General features: G+C 47.9%; 1 protein-coding gene across 1 annotated transcript; it reads left to right on the top strand.

Annotated features, from left to right (window-relative positions):
* The first annotated feature begins 257 nt into the window (after positions 1-257).
* arfgap3 (ADP-ribosylation factor GTPase activating protein 3) lies at positions 258-12,386 on the top strand. The gene is made up of 16 exons (XM_079623105.1): positions 258-453; positions 954-1,072; positions 5,469-5,541; positions 5,635-5,766; positions 5,845-5,925; positions 6,750-6,825; positions 6,929-7,003; positions 7,089-7,141; positions 9,241-9,377; positions 9,644-9,781; positions 9,930-10,043; positions 10,209-10,277; positions 10,355-10,472; positions 10,546-10,633; positions 11,874-12,004; positions 12,077-12,386. The coding sequence occupies exons 1-16, from the start codon at positions 385-387 to the stop codon at positions 12,092-12,094; spliced, it is 1,491 nt and encodes a 496-aa protein (XP_079479231.1). The 5' UTR covers positions 258-384; the 3' UTR covers positions 12,095-12,386.
* Positions 12,387-16,055: the final 3,669 nt, after the last annotated feature.

Here is a 16,055-nt window from a genome sequence, read left to right as displayed (position 1 = left end):
GTATTTTCATTTTAACTTTAAAAAGTAATTATTCGTAATTAAGTACATTAGTATATATTAAATTAAATTATTTATTTTTATTTCTACTAAACTGTTATTATAGTAAAGTAATAGAAAACTAAAATATGTTGTATAATATATAATATGGGAATTATTATTCATTTTAAATTTTTCTTTTTTGGCCAACCTCTCATCATTATTGTCATTTATTTATTTTCCACTTATTTTAGTTCCGACTGTTTTGCATGAGTTGAGCACACGTGTGTTTTCGGGTTTCGGCCAATCAGCGCGCGGCGCGACGCGTGGCGTCAGCAGCGCATGCGGAAGTGCAGCGCGGATGTTCGCAGTGTTTGTTCACTCGGGGTTTGACGCAGAGCTGTAAACATGACGGACCCCAGTAAACACGACATCACCGCGGTCCTCAAGCGACTGCGCTCCCTGCCCACCAACAAGGTGAGTGCGACCCGAGACCGAGGCCCGACCGCCGGCTCAACTCTGCTGTTTGACACGGACATGTTTATATGGAGCATATGTGGAGCATATGGCAGAAGAAGTCCGTGTTTGCCCGCGTCACGCTGCTCATAACACCAGCTGTACTCTGACACTAGTGTACAGAAGCGGACGTGGCGTTCTGGCGAACGTGTTTTCAGGAAAACTAACTTGTACACAACAAAACAAAAAGTGGAAAAACTTCAAAATGTTACGTGTTTATGCATAAGAGTGTGTGTTTAAATGTTTCTGTATGCAAAGCAGAATGAATTCAAAGCATTATAACATCATTTAAAGTGTCATAGACGAATTGTCACTTATAAGGTGTGTGTCCGTGTGTGTGTGTGTGTGTGTCCGTGTGTGTGTGTGTCCGTGTGTGTCCGTGTGTGTGTGTGTGTGTGTGTGTGTGTGTGTGTGTGTGTGTGTGTGTGTGTGTGTGTGTGTGTCCGTGTGTGTGTGTCCAGATGTGCTTCGACTGCTCGCTGAAGAACCCCAGCTGGGCGAGCATCACATACGGTGTGTTTCTCTGTATCGACTGCTCCGGGACACACCGCTCTCTGGGGGTTCACCTGTCCTTCATCAGGTACACACACACACACACACACACACCGCTCTCTGGGGGTTCACCTGTCCTTCATCAGGTACACACACACACACACACACACACCGCTCTCTGGGGGTTCACCTGTCCTTCATCAGGTACACACACACACACACACACACACCGCTCTCTGGGGGTTCACCTGTCCTTCATCAGGTACACACACACACACACACCGCTCTCTGGGGGTTCACCTGTCCTTCATCAGGTACACACACACACACACACACACCGCTCTCTGGGGGTTCACCTGTCCTTCATCAGGTACACACACACACACACCGCTCTCTGGGGGTTCACCTGTCCTTCATCAGGTACACACACACACACACACACACACCGCTCTCTGGGGGTTCACCTGTCCTTCATCAGGTACACACACACACACACACCGCTCTCTGGGGGTTCACCTGTCCTTCATCAGGTACACACACACACACACACACACACACCGCTCTCTGGGGGTTCACCTGTCCTTCATCAGGTACACACACACACACACCGCTCTCTGGGGGTTCACCTGTCCTTCATCAGGTACACACACACACACACACACACACACCGCTCTCTGGGGGTTCACCTGACCTTCATCAGGTACACACACACACACACACCGCTCTCTGGGGGTTCACCTGTCCTTCATCAGGTACACACACACACACACACACACCGCTCTCTGGGGGTTCACCTGTCCTTCATCAGGTACACACACACACACACACACACCGCTCTCTGGGGGTTCACCTGTCCTTCATCAGGTACACACACACACACACCGCTCTCTGGGGGTTCACCTGTCCTTCATCAGGTACACACACACACACACACACACACCGCTCTCTGGGGGTTCACCTGTCCTTCATCAGGTACACACACACACACACACCGCTCTCTGGGGGTTCACCTTTCCTTCATCAGGTACACACACACACACACACACACACCGCTCTCTGGGGGTTCACCTGTCCTTCATCAGGTACACACACACACACACACACACACCGCTCTCTGGGGGTTCACCTGTCCTTCATCAGGTACACACACACACACACACCGCTCTCTGGGGGTTCACCTGTCCTTCATCAGGTACACACACACACACACACACACCGCTCTCTGGGGGTTCACCTGTCCTTCATCAGGTACACACACACACACACCGCTCTCTGGGGGTTCACCTGTCCTTCATCAGGTACACACACACACACACACACACACCGCTCTCTGGGGGTTCACCTGTCCTTCATCAGGTACACACACACACACACACCGCTCTCTGGGGGTTCACCTGTCCTTCATCAGGTACACACACACACACACACACACACACCGCTCTCTGGGGGTTCACCTGTCCTTCATCAGGTACACACACACACACACCGCTCTCTGGGGGTTCACCTGTCCTTCATCAGGTACACACACACACACACACACACACACCGCTCTCTGGGGGTTCACCTGACCTTCATCAGGTACACACACACACACACACCGCTCTCTGGGGGTTCACCTGTCCTTCATCAGGTACACACACACACACACACACACCGCTCTCTGGGGGTTCACCTGTCCTTCATCAGGTACACACACACACACACACACACCGCTCTCTGGGGGTTCACCTGTCCTTCATCAGGTACACACACACACACACCGCTCTCTGGGGGTTCACCTGTCCTTCATCAGGTACACACACACACACACACACACACCGCTCTCTGGGGGTTCACCTGTCCTTCATCAGGTACACACACACACACACACCGCTCTCTGGGGGTTCACCTTTCCTTCATCAGGTACACACACACACACACACACACCGCTCTCTGGGGGTTCACCTGTCCTTCATCAGGTACACACACACACACACCGCTCTCTGGGGGTTCACCTGTCCTTCATCAGGTACACACACACACACACACACACACCGCTCTCTGGGGGTTCACCTGTCCTTCATCAGGTACACACACACACACACACACACACACACACACACACACACACACCGCTCTCTGGGGGTTCACCTGTCCTTCATCAGGTACACACACACACACACACCGCTCTCTGGGGGTTCACCTGTCCTTCATCAGGTACACACACACACACACACCGCTCTCTGGGGGTTCACCTGTCCTTCATCAGGTACACACACACACACACACACACACACACCGCTCTCTGGGGGTTCACCTGTCCTTCATCAGGTACACACACACACACACACCGCTCTCTGGGGGTTCACCTGTCCTTCATCAGGTACACACACACACACACACACCGCTCTCTGGGGGTTCACCTGTCCTTCATCAGGTACACACACACACACACACACACACACCGCTCTCTGGGGGTTCACCTGTCCTTCATCAGGTACACACACACACACACCGCTCTCTGGGGGTTCACCTGTCCTTCATCAGGTACACACACACACACACACACCGCTCTCTGGGGGTTCACCTGTCCTTCATCAGGTACACACACACACACACACACCGCTCTCTGGGGGTTCACCTGTCCTTCATCAGGTACACACACACACACACACACACACACACACACACACACACACACACACCGCTCTCTGGGGGTTCACCTGTCCTTCATCAGGTACACACACACACACACACACACACACACACACACACACACACACACACACACACCGCTCTCTGGGGGTTCACCTGTCCTTCATCAGGTACACACACACACACACACACCGCTCTCTGGGGGTTCACCTGTCCTTCATCAGGTACACACACACACACACACACCGCTCTCTGGGGGTTCACCTGTCCTTCATCAGGTACACACACACACACACACACCGCTCTCTGGGGGTTCACCTGTCCTTCATCAGGTACACACACACACACACACACCGCTCTCTGGGGGTTCACCTGTCCTTCATCAGGTACACACACACACACACACACACACACACCGCTCTCTGGGGGTTCACCTGTCCTTCATCAGGAACACACACACACACACACACACACACACACACACACCGCTCTCTGGGGGTTCACCTGTCCTTCATCAGGTATTCACACACACACACACACACACACACATACCGCTCTCTGGGGGTTCACCTGTCCTTCATCAGGTACACACACACACACACACCGCTCTCTGGGGGTTCACCTGTCCTTCATCAGGAACACACACACACACACACACACACACACACACACCGCTCTCTGGGGGTTCACCTGTCCTTCATCAGGTATTCACACACACACACACACACACACATACCGCTCTCTGGGGGTTCACCTGTCCTTCATCAGGTATTCACACACACACACACACACACACACCGCTCTCTGGGGGTTCACCTGTCCTTCATCAGGTACACACACACACACACACACACAGCTCTCTGGGGGTTCACCTGTCCTTCATCAGGTACACACACACACACACACACAGCTCTCTGGGGGTTCACCTGTCCTTCATCAGGTACACACACACACACACACACACTGCTCTCTGGGGGTTCACCTGTCCTTCATCAGGTACACACACACACACACACACACACACACATACCGCTCTCTGGGGGTTCACCTGTCCTTCATCAGGTATTCACACACACACACACACACACACACCGCTCTCTGGGGGTTCACCTGTCCTTCATCAGGTACACACACACACACACACACACAGCTCTCTGGGGGTTCACCTGTCCTTCATCAGGTACACACACACACACACACACAGCTCTCTGGGGGTTCACCTGTCCTTCATCAGGTATTCACACACACACACACACACACACACCGCTCTCTGGGGGTTCACCTGTCCTTCATCAGGTACACACACACACACACACACACAGCTCTCTGGGGGTTCACCTGTCCTTCATCAGGTACACACACACACACACACACGAGGTCATTTCATTCGTCCCGACTGGAGAGAAGTAGCTGTGTTTATTGCATCCCTGAGAGGACTACACACACTCGATTTGTATACTCTCTTTTTTAGAGTACTTACATTTTAATTATGTATTGGTATATAAAGACAGTTTAAACTAATTTGGTATATAAATCCTACCTACCCTACCTTTAATGAAGTTTAAATATGTAGGACTAATACGTTATCCCCTATATGAACTGCATGTCAATAGTATTATGCAGATTTATTGTTTACATCAAAATCATGTCTAATTGTTGTTGGTTTCATCAGTCCAGTCTGTCCCTTTAATCAACTTTAATAAACCATAAAGGTCTGCGTTCAGCGTCCCCTTATTCCCCGCTCTCCTCCACTACACCTGAGCAGTGAGCGCTCGAGCACCAGAGGGCGCTGTGGGGGCCGGGGGAGGTCACATGATCACGTCACATGACGGACTGCTCTGTGTCTGCAGGTCGACGGAGCTGGACTCCAACTGGTCCTGGTTCCAGCTGCGCTGCATGCAGGTCGGCGGCAACGCCAGCGCGGTGAGTGATGAAGACGACGGCGATGACGATGAAGTCATGTGACTGACTCTGACCGTGTGTGTGTGTGTGTGTGTGTGTGTGTGTTCTCCACAGAGTGCGTTCTTCAGTCAGCACGGCTGCAGCGCCGGCGCCGCCAACATCAAATACAGCAGCAGGGCGGCGCTACTGTACCGCGAGCGCATCAAGAGCCTGGCCACGCAGGCCACGCGCCAACACGGCACCGAGGTGATGACATCACTGGTCAGCTGACCGCCACTGTGCTGACCCATGTGATGAAGCTCATGTCTCTCTCTGTGTCTCTAGCTGTGGCTGGACATCCAGGCTCCGCCCTCGCCCTCGTCTCCCGTCGACAGACACGAGGACTTCTTCACGCAGCACATTCAGGTCAGCTGGTGATGATCAATCAGTCCGTCAAGCCTCGCCCTAGCAACCGTCGTCGAGCACCCTAGCAACTGATCCATAGACTTTTATTCAAAGAGATCAAAGGGTTATCTTTGGAGAGAAGTGTCATATAAACATGAGGGTGGGCTCCGGGCAGCCAATCACCTTCAACACTTTCTAGACACGCCCTAGCAACCATTGTCGAGCTCCCTGGCAACCCATAATCAAAGAGCGATATCTTCACATCTGAATGTCATAGAGGGATTGCGGTAGGTCTGTATCATTCGTGCTGACATGCAGCCTTTGGAGTATCATTGTCACTGGCAGCTGCCAAGCCACTTCCTAGCAACCAAACAGAGTACCCTAGCAACCGTTTAGCAAGACCTACATCTGCATCAGAACATCGTAGAAACATGGGGGTTGGATCTTTTGACTAATGCTTGCAAACAGGACTTCCAACATGCAACACATGCTAGCAGTGAATAGCTTCATGCTAAAAGCAATTAGCTAAGTGCTCAAATACTAACTACATGATTAAAAACAAGTCTAAATGTGCTAGCATCATACAAAATCATGTTAGCATGGTCTAGCTATGTGATAAAACATGATAATAACATGTTAAAAACTCCATATTAAACATTTGTGAGAACTAGCAACTTCTTGGCAACACCCAATCAACCTCCCAGAACTCTTCCGCAATCAACAGGATGTTTCTGTGTTAATGTGTGATGCTGCTCTCATGTTATGTGTGTGTGTGTGTGTGTGTGTGTGTTAATGTGTGATGCTGCTCTCATGTTATATGTGTGTGTGTGTGTGTGTGTGTTTAGCTGCCCATGCTGAAGGAGGGACACCAGCTGAACACCAGCCGACAGCAGGACTCCGCCCAGGACAGGAATAATAACGGTGTGATGATGATGATGATGATGATGATGATGATGATGGTGTGGGCATATACAGTAGATGTTGTGTGGTGTGTCTGGACGCTGTTGGTGTTTGATGGGTGCAGGTGGTGGCGCCGGCGCCGGGGAGGAGGGTCCCAGTGTGGAGCAGCTCGGCACATCTCCTTCATCATCTTCATCAGGTGACGCCCTCACCCCGCAGACAGACACGCACCGCTGCAATCAGCATCATATTCATAACTCATAACCCATAACCCTCTCTTACAGAGCTGCCCTCTCTGACCAAGAGGAAACCCACCGCCACCTCCGGCAGGAAAACCGTGAGTTTCTCACACACACACACACGATCCTTTACTGGCACTTTTCCTCACAGCAGCGGGCCGTAGAGCAGGAAGTGATGTCATGACATGAGTTCAGGGTGTTGAGAAGAGTCATTTTCACCATGACCAATATTTATAAACACAACAAGCGATGGATCATAAAGCGGCAGTAATCCGAAGAAGAGCTAGTAATGCCCAGTTCAGGCCCGATAGCGCTCGGGCGTACTGACGTGCCTGCGAAAAAAAAAATCAGGTTCGTGTTCGCGTGATCTGACAATTCCCAAGATCTGAGAGGCGCTTTCACTAAACCACACCAGTAAGCCTACTTCAGCCAATCGGTAATAGGGTAGGGGCTGATCTTGGCCAATCAGATTAATTCAGCAGTCACTCCACGTGCGAATTTGTTTTGTGTTTCCCATACACTACGAATGTGTTTCCCACACGACGAATGTGTTTCCCACACTGGCCGCGCTAAACGTAGCCAAAGTCATGGAGTGCAAGTGTTCGTACAAGGGGCTTGAAGTGCTTGAATTGGACTTTTTATTTATGTAAGTCCTGTAAAACAGACATATTTTTTTAAGAGGTACTTGAAAAGTGCTTGAATTATTAAAACCAGGGATGCATCGATACCGAGCAACAACCGATAGGCCAACTACCATGCAGCGTGTGTAGTGACAGACAGCTGTGGTGCGCGAGCTGACAAGAGAAAACCGTGCGGTGGATTAAGTGTGCAGCGGAACAGACGCGCGAGAGGGTCGAGCTCATCCCACAGACATCACAACGAGCCATGTAGATTATTATTAACTTTACTGACGAGAGAGAGAGAACCCGCGCGCACAATTCTGGTGAATGCTCTTATTGCTGACACTCAGCGCGTGTTATATGGATGAAAACTAAATCGTATATGTAACTTAAGTAAAGTAAAAAATAACTGTTACCCGATTTATGTATAACGAGTGGTTCCCTACATTATTACTGGACGTTTGGTTCCATGAACGCAGACATCCAAAGCGCGCGCCGCGCAAACCAGTGTCTCGGCGCTCATACTGAATTAAATTGTCTTTCACGTCTTGTGCTTGTATGGACGAATTCACTCAAAATGATGTAAAAACGCCCGTCTTGGTGAGTATCCCAGTAAACACAGTCGGTTCTCTCAGGTGAACGTAGCCATGTTCAGACGGGGTCCGTGCGTTCGTCTTAAAGGGGCCGCAGTTTAATAAACCTGCTGCTGTGTTTTAATGTTAATAAACAAAGGTCAAATAAATTACTCACTGCTCTTGACTAACTATAGGCTACCCTTTCAACTTTACAAAAATATACATCTATATATCATTTATACAGAAATGAATATGCCATTTTTTCACATTTGATTACTTTATTAAAATTTCTGTACCTGTTAGATCTACCCGAACAACTCTAAAAACACTGTTTAATTCATTTGTAGCCTGCCTTTGTCTAAATGTGTAGCACTGACCCAATCCTCAGCACTGAGCCCTCTGGAGCTGCTCTAAACATGTGCTGTGCTATTACATGAAAGATGAAATATGATAGAGCAATAGAATGAAGAGTGAGAGTAACAGAAGCCCATACAATGCATTTTAGCAGGCTTAATTAAGCAGGAAAATAACTGAAATAAATATATATTTGATGAACAAATTAAGCCAACTAATATGATTTATATTATTTTGGTTTATCTACTAATATATTTAAAAATGACAAATGTAGTGAAAATGCAGGGATCGGTATCGCCGAGAACCAAAAATGAAAGTATCGGACTCGTTCTGCAAAAAGTGGTATCGGTGCATCCCTAATTAAACATATTTGTAAAAAATTGTTGAAAAAATTATTTTAATATCAAAATAATTTAAGGGACTATTTATCCAAATGTTCTCCCAGGGGAGCACACCGCTGGATCCCGCTCGACAATTATGTTGATCAGGGCATATATCTCGGCTTCGCTTACCTCCCAGGGAAAAAGCTCAGGCTCAGGATTTTTTTCTACTATCACCCCTGCCAGTTCCAGAGGTCGTTCATCCGTGTGTGTGTGTGTGTGTGTGTGTGTGTGTGTGTGTGTGTGTGTGTGTGTGTGTGTGTGTCAGGTGGGCGGCAGGAAGGCCGGTCTGGGCGCACAGAAGGTCAGCAGTCAGAGCTTCAGCACGCAGCAGAAGCGAGCTCAGGCCGTGGACAGACTCCAGGAGGAGATGAAGAGCAGCGCCGCCGAGCCTCCACACCTGACGTGAGCCTCTCAGCCCCGCACACGAGACAACACGGGCTCACACTCATCACGTGTCTAAAGACTCATTGATCATGAGCTTGTGTTCAATTATAAATCCATAAACAATACAGAATTTCTTTCACAGGGACGTGGGTAAAGTTTTATTAATTAAAATGGTTAAACATGCATTGTTCAATTTTCATTAAACCATGAAAGTGGAATCCAGAAAATTAAAATGGGAAACATGGAATTTTGGAAAAAAAGTGTGTGTGTGTGTGTGCTCTCAGTGGATCGTCCCTGAGCCGCTCGTTTGACAGTCTGGAGCTGCAGAGGAGTGCGAGGAGGGACGAGCAGCAGATGAGCCGCCTGGACGGCAACAGGAAGGAGCAGGCGGAGCGACTCGGCATGGGCTTCGGTGCACGCAGGTGTGTGTGTGTGTGTGTGTGTGTGCTGAGATGCCAGTGTGTGTGTGTGCTGAGATGCCAGTGTGTGTCACTGCTGAGATGCCAGTGTGTGTCACTGCTGAGATGCCAGTGTGGGCGGGGCTAAGCCGTGTGTCTCCCTGTGTTCCAGCGGCCTGTCTCACTCGGTGACGGAGGACCTGCGGATCATCCAGCAAGAGGCTCCGGCTCTGAGCTCCTCCAGCAGAAGAGCTCACGACGAGGAGGACCAGCGCTTCTCCTGCAGGTGACGCCTCGCTGCTGACCTCCGAGAGCGCTGTGTGTGTGTGTGTGTGTGTGTGTGTGTGTGTGTGTGTGTGTGTGTGTGTGTGCGCGTGTGCGCGTGTGCGCGTGTGTGCGTGTGCGCGTGTGTGTGTGTGCGCTCACGAGTGTGTCCTGCCTCTTCCCGTAGGCTCCCGGACGAGGAGTCCTCAGGTCCGTTCTTCTTCCAGCCGGCTGACATGGACCAGGACACAGAGAGGTGAGTTCCTGAGCTCTTAAACAGTCCTGTCCCAGCATGCCGTGCGCTGAACGCAGTGTTGTTGTGCTGTCCCACAGGGCCGTGGTGAGGAGGACGACGGAGCCACAGTGTGTCTCTGACGACGCCCAGAGGAAGTTCGCCAACGCCAAGGCCATTTCCTCCGACATGTTCTTCGGCAAGCAGGACTACTCTGAGGTGACGCCCGCGCCGAGCGCTCGAGGCGGCGTGCGGAGCTCTGTGTTAACCGCTGCTGTTTCTCGTGTTTCAGTATGACGTGCGCGCGCGCCTGGAGAACTACTCGGGCAGTTCAGCCATCAGCTCCGCGGATCTGTTCGATGAGCAGAAGAAGTCCGCAGGTGCGTGTCTCTACTCGGAGATCTGCGCACTCAGCCGTACTCTACACTCAGCATGACCTCACAAATAACACTTCTTGTTCTTTCATGGAATATTGCAGTGTTTACTATAGATGATTTATCAGCGCACATCTTTATTTTGTTAGATTCATGTGCCCTGTAAACTGTAATCCGGGTAACTTGATATCCAGCTGCAGTGAAAGTGTCGTTCAGTCGGTCTGTCCACGAGCCGCTGGACTCTAAACATGGATCTTAATAGGGCTTGTGGTTGCTAAATAAACACGCTTAGGTTTCCTCTGTGCGACAATACAATCTTTTTTTTTTTCTTGAAAGATGTATATCATAATATAATTAGAATTGCTGGAATATTTTATTTTTTCATGCACACACATTACATAATAAATCCTAACATGTGCCCACAATAATATTAATATCCATCTCTAATATCAACTGAGCTTTTATTCATGTTCGTCTGAAAGTAACTTCTTTATATCTTCTATATTTTCTCTTTATTTTTTCCATCTGATATTTTTCTATCATAATTAATGCTTGACGTTAATTACATTGTGTGAGTTGCGTTAGAATATGTCGCAGCACGTTTAAGATCATTAAAAATACGTGACTCCAGAAAAATAAATGAAATAATGTATTGTCTATTTCCAGTAATTGCAATCGCACTTCTCCTTATTTCCACTGACTCCGCCCACTAATGATTGAGCCGGAGAATGACAGAGGAAACCTGTCTGATAACAGTAGCAGTGGCGTGGAGAGCAGAGAGGTTTCTGTTAGCGGTTAACCTGACTTTACAAACTCTTTCTTCTCCTTCTCCATCACACATCAGATCAGAGAGGAGTTTATTTAAAATAAAAGTGAAGAAAATGAAGTGCCTAATGGGTATGTAATAGTGGGAATTCAGTGTTTATCGTGCAGTGGAGGGATTTAGGGACAGTAATGTCCCAATAAAGCATGATTTTAATAAATATATTCATATACACTGAATATGTTGTTATCGCGTACTGTTTAATACTATACAATAGTCTCTGCCACTTCTTGTGCCAAGTATAAAGAGCATCTAACAATTATTCACTCTTAGTGGAAAGACAATACTGCTATTTTCTCTTGCAAATAGCCGCTGCCATTAAATAAACAATTCTGAGTTGACATTATGATTGGTTATTGTTTTGCACAGTGATCTCCGGTTGAATCGATTGTAAATCTTCCTCTGTGTGATGTTGTGTCCCAGTGTCCGGCGGCTCGTCCCGCTTGAGTAACATGATGCCCGCTGTGCCGGACATGATGCAGCTGAAGAGTGGCGTTCGGTCGGTGGCGGGAAAGCTGTCGGGCATGGCCAGCGGAGTGGTGTCCTCTATACAGGTCAGTTTCTGCTTCTGCTGAACCCGCTCTTCTGTGTGGATGTGCGCGGCTAAACTGTGTGTGCTCCTGCAGGATCGCTACGGCACATGAGCGCCGCTGGAGCCGCCACAGACACTACGATACTGCGTGAAGGAGCTTATTATCAACCATCGCTTTGGTCTGTTTTCTTCTGTTTCATATTTAGTCGGGCGGCATTTGATGCGTTTGATGGGGATTCTGTTTGTCATTTGGGACACTATGTGTGCTTTGGGGACCAAATATCATCTGTAATTGAAGTGAAATATTTGCACTCGTTTACTTTTGCACTATTCTGAGATCTAAACCCAGTTCTTCAGCTGTCTCCTACAGTAATGCAGGTTAACTGTTGGCTGATCACGAGGAGGATATCGGAGCGGCGGATGTGATGGTGTTCTGCTCATAGAAGGGCTTTATGTGCTGTATAATATAGAGTTGATGACGACACTACCAATGATCTGATGTGACAATCGTTTACCCTGAAGCCTTATTAATCTCATTGCCATATATATGTTTTTGTTTTTTGTCATTTATGAACATTTATCAAACATGAATGAAGGTGGTTGATTTATCTGGAAAACTGGTTTAATTCAATAAAGAACTGATTTGATGAATAACTGCTTCGTGTTCCTTCTGGTCATTCATTTTTCATTTTAGAAAGATGATTTTAAAAATGATTTTTCTTTAAGACGCCATCTTCTTCCGCTTATCCGGGGCCGGGTCACGGGGGCTAAGCAGAGATGCCCAGACTTCCCTCTCCCTAGCCACTTCCTCTAGCTCTTCCGGGGGGACACCGAGGCGTTCCCAGGCCAGCCGGGAGACATAGTCTCTTCAGCGTGTCCTAGGTCTTCCCCGGGGTCTCCTCCCGGTGGGACGCGCCCGGAACACCTTCCCGGGAAGGCGTCCAGGAGGCATCCGGAGCCGACGCGCGAGCCACCTCAGCTGACCCCTCTCGATGTGGAGGAGCAGCGGCTCTACTCTGAGCTCCTCCCGAGTGACCGAGCTCCTCACCCTATCTATAAGGGATCGCCCAGCCACCCTGCGGAGAAAGCTCATTTCGGCCGCCTGTATCCGGGATCTTGTTCTTTCGGTCATGACCCAAAGCTCATGACCATAGGTGAGAGTAGGAACGTAGATTGACCGGTACATCGAGTTTCTTCACCACGACAGACCGGTACATCGACCGCATTACTGTGGAAGCTGCACCGATCCGTCTGTCAATCTCCCGTTCCATCCTTCCCTCACTCGTGAACAAAACCCCAAGATACTTGAACTCCTCCACTTGAGGCAGGAACTCTCCACCAACCTGAAGTGAGCAAACCACCCTTTTCCGACTGACTTTATGATTTGGTATTGTTTTGAATGATTGTTATTCTCAGTCGGAAAAGGGCGGCTTGCTCTAAAAGACATATTTTTTACTTTCTTTTAATAATACAGAACCAAAAAAATTTTAATCTTTTCTTCTTTGATTCACAGAAAAGGAAATCCACAACAGAAAAATGCTTGATTTTCCAATGTGCTCAATGCACGAACTCTGCTTGCATATTTACAGTAATGTTTTGCAGTGTGTACTTTGATCTTAACACTCTTAACCTTATTATGAGTTATTATTTTGTTAGGTAAAGTAAGTCGAGCCTGGTCCAAATTATAAGCATTAAAAATGCTTAAAATTTGGTCAGAAGACTTCTCTGTGGTCAGTTCTTGTTCAAAGTCTTAAAACACTATAAATCAAAGCCTTGGTAGGCAGTTTTTATTAATCAATTAAATGTATTAATTGGTTACTTTTTTGTAATAATTTTTTTTTAAAGGCTAATAAAACTTCCTCATTAAAGTATAAAATACAATAATCCCGCTAAAGTATCAGTATCCAAAGAGGCAATGAACTCATCAGTCTTTTATACTCGTGTTGTTTACCACTGAAGTTAAATTCTAATCCGCTTGATTGACATAAGTTGCAACTTTCCCAAAGTTACCAAGATCCTTCTCAAGGCCTCGCAGGTGCAAGCTGGATGCTGCTTCATGTCCTTGAACTCCAGTAAACTCAACAAAGATGGCTGATTTACTTTTCAGGTTCTAGCAAGGGGGTAATCCATCCGCCGGAAACTGAAGCCTCCCCGGGCGCCGCCATTGTAGCAGAACTTCACCTGCTGTTAGCATCCCATTGACTCACATTCATTTTGGCGTCACTTTGACAGCGAATAACTTTACATCTGAGGCGTCCAAAGACTCCATTTGTCCATTATTTATTTCTAAAGAAACTCGACAATGTATAAAAGGCTCCATTACCTTGTACCTCACGTTATGGCCCCGTAGAAGCAGTTTTTGTAAAAATAGGCTAACGTCATAACCACGCGACTCTCTGTCGCACTGTAGAGAAATTACCGTATAGACCGGCGGAGAAGCTTACGGGCAATCGGGGGGACGTGGAGGTATAAAGTCAAGGGAGAAGCCCACAGAGAGTGATAAAGTTGCTCCCGCTGCTAGCTCATGGACAGCTAATGCTCACGCTCTCCGTCTCTGTGAGATTCAGAAGTGAATGATTCAGATTTCTCTCGGCACAGCTACTAGAAGACTGCAAACGGTCAGACACGTTGCTCACGTCACCAAGCTCAGTTTGAGCCTGAGCAGTTCGCCTGGCGATCAGGAAGTGATGCATCTAATGGGCTTCACTTTTCTCCGTTGAAATCTATGGGGTCGCTGTGTCCATCTTATATACTGTCTGTGGGTTCTAGTAGTAGAACCATAGTTCTTAGTGCCTTGAGCACACACTTCTGTGTACTGGCAGTCCAGTTTATCTCCTCCTCCTCATGGGTAGGTAAAATACATATACATAACTAACAATTACTGTACATCTATGCCCGTACAGTATAAGGCATTTCTTAGAAACAAACAAAAATAAATAAATAACATTGTAAGCTATGCATTATATTTAATACATGGGCTAAATACACTATATTGCCAAAAGTTTTGGGACACCCCTACAAATTATTGAATTTAGGTGTTCCAATCACTTCCATGGCCACAGTTGTATAAAATCAATAACCTAGAATAGGTTGCTCTCAGGGGCTCAGTGAATTCCAGCAGCCACGAAGTGGTAGGTCACGTAAAACTACGAGTCAACAGCTACAGACCTCCAAACTTCGAGTGGCCTTCAGATTAGCTCAAGAACAGTGCGTTTCCATGGCCGAGCAGCTGCATCCAAGCCTTACATCACAAAGTGCAATGCAAAGCGCCGTATACATGGGTGTAAAGCAGCCGTCACTGGACTCTAGAGGGACGAATCACGCTTCTCTGTCTGGCAATCCGATGGAAGAGTCTGGGTTTGGCGGTTGCCAGGAGAACGTACTTGCCTGACTGCATTGTGCCAAGTGTATAGTTTGGTGGAGGGGGGATTATGGTCTGGGGTTGTTTTTCAGGGTTGGGCTTGGCCTCTTAGTTCCAGAGAAAGGAACTCTTAATGCTTCAGCATACCAAGACATTTTGGACAATTTCATGCTCACGACTTTGTGGGAACAGTTTGGGGATGTTCCTGTTCCAGCATGACTGCGCACCAGTGCACAAAGCAAGGTCCATAAAGACATGGATGAGAAGTTTAGTGTGAGGAACTTGACTGGCCTGCACAGAGTCCTGACCTCAACACGATAGAACAGCTTTGGGATGAATTAGAGCAGAGACTGTGATCCAGGCCTTCTCATCCAACATCAGTGCCTGACCTCACAAATGCGCTTCTGGAAGAATGGAAAAAAATTCCCATAAACACACTCCGACCCAAAATCCGACGGTAATCGACCCAAAATCAGCCGGATTATCTTTTGGTGTGTACCCAGCATAAGGTACACTTTTCAGTCCTGCAGTACATGTATAGTAATTAGGATGCAGTATTTATCAGGGTTCTGTCACTTCGGTCTGGGTTATATTCTGGTTGATGACAGAGCTCTGACATTCCCAGTTTGTCTTGTGTTTGTTTAGTCTGGTTTATTGTGAGCACATGGCTTGTCTTGTATTCCTTGTGCCATGTGCTCTCCTGTCAATTGTC

The sequence above is a fragment of the Phoxinus phoxinus genome (genome assembly GCF_949152265.1).
Source record: "Phoxinus phoxinus genome assembly, chromosome: 9".
NCBI classification, from domain to species: Eukaryota; Metazoa; Chordata; class Actinopteri; order Cypriniformes; family Leuciscidae; genus Phoxinus; species Phoxinus phoxinus.
This window is presented reverse-complemented; position numbering and strand designations above follow the sequence as displayed.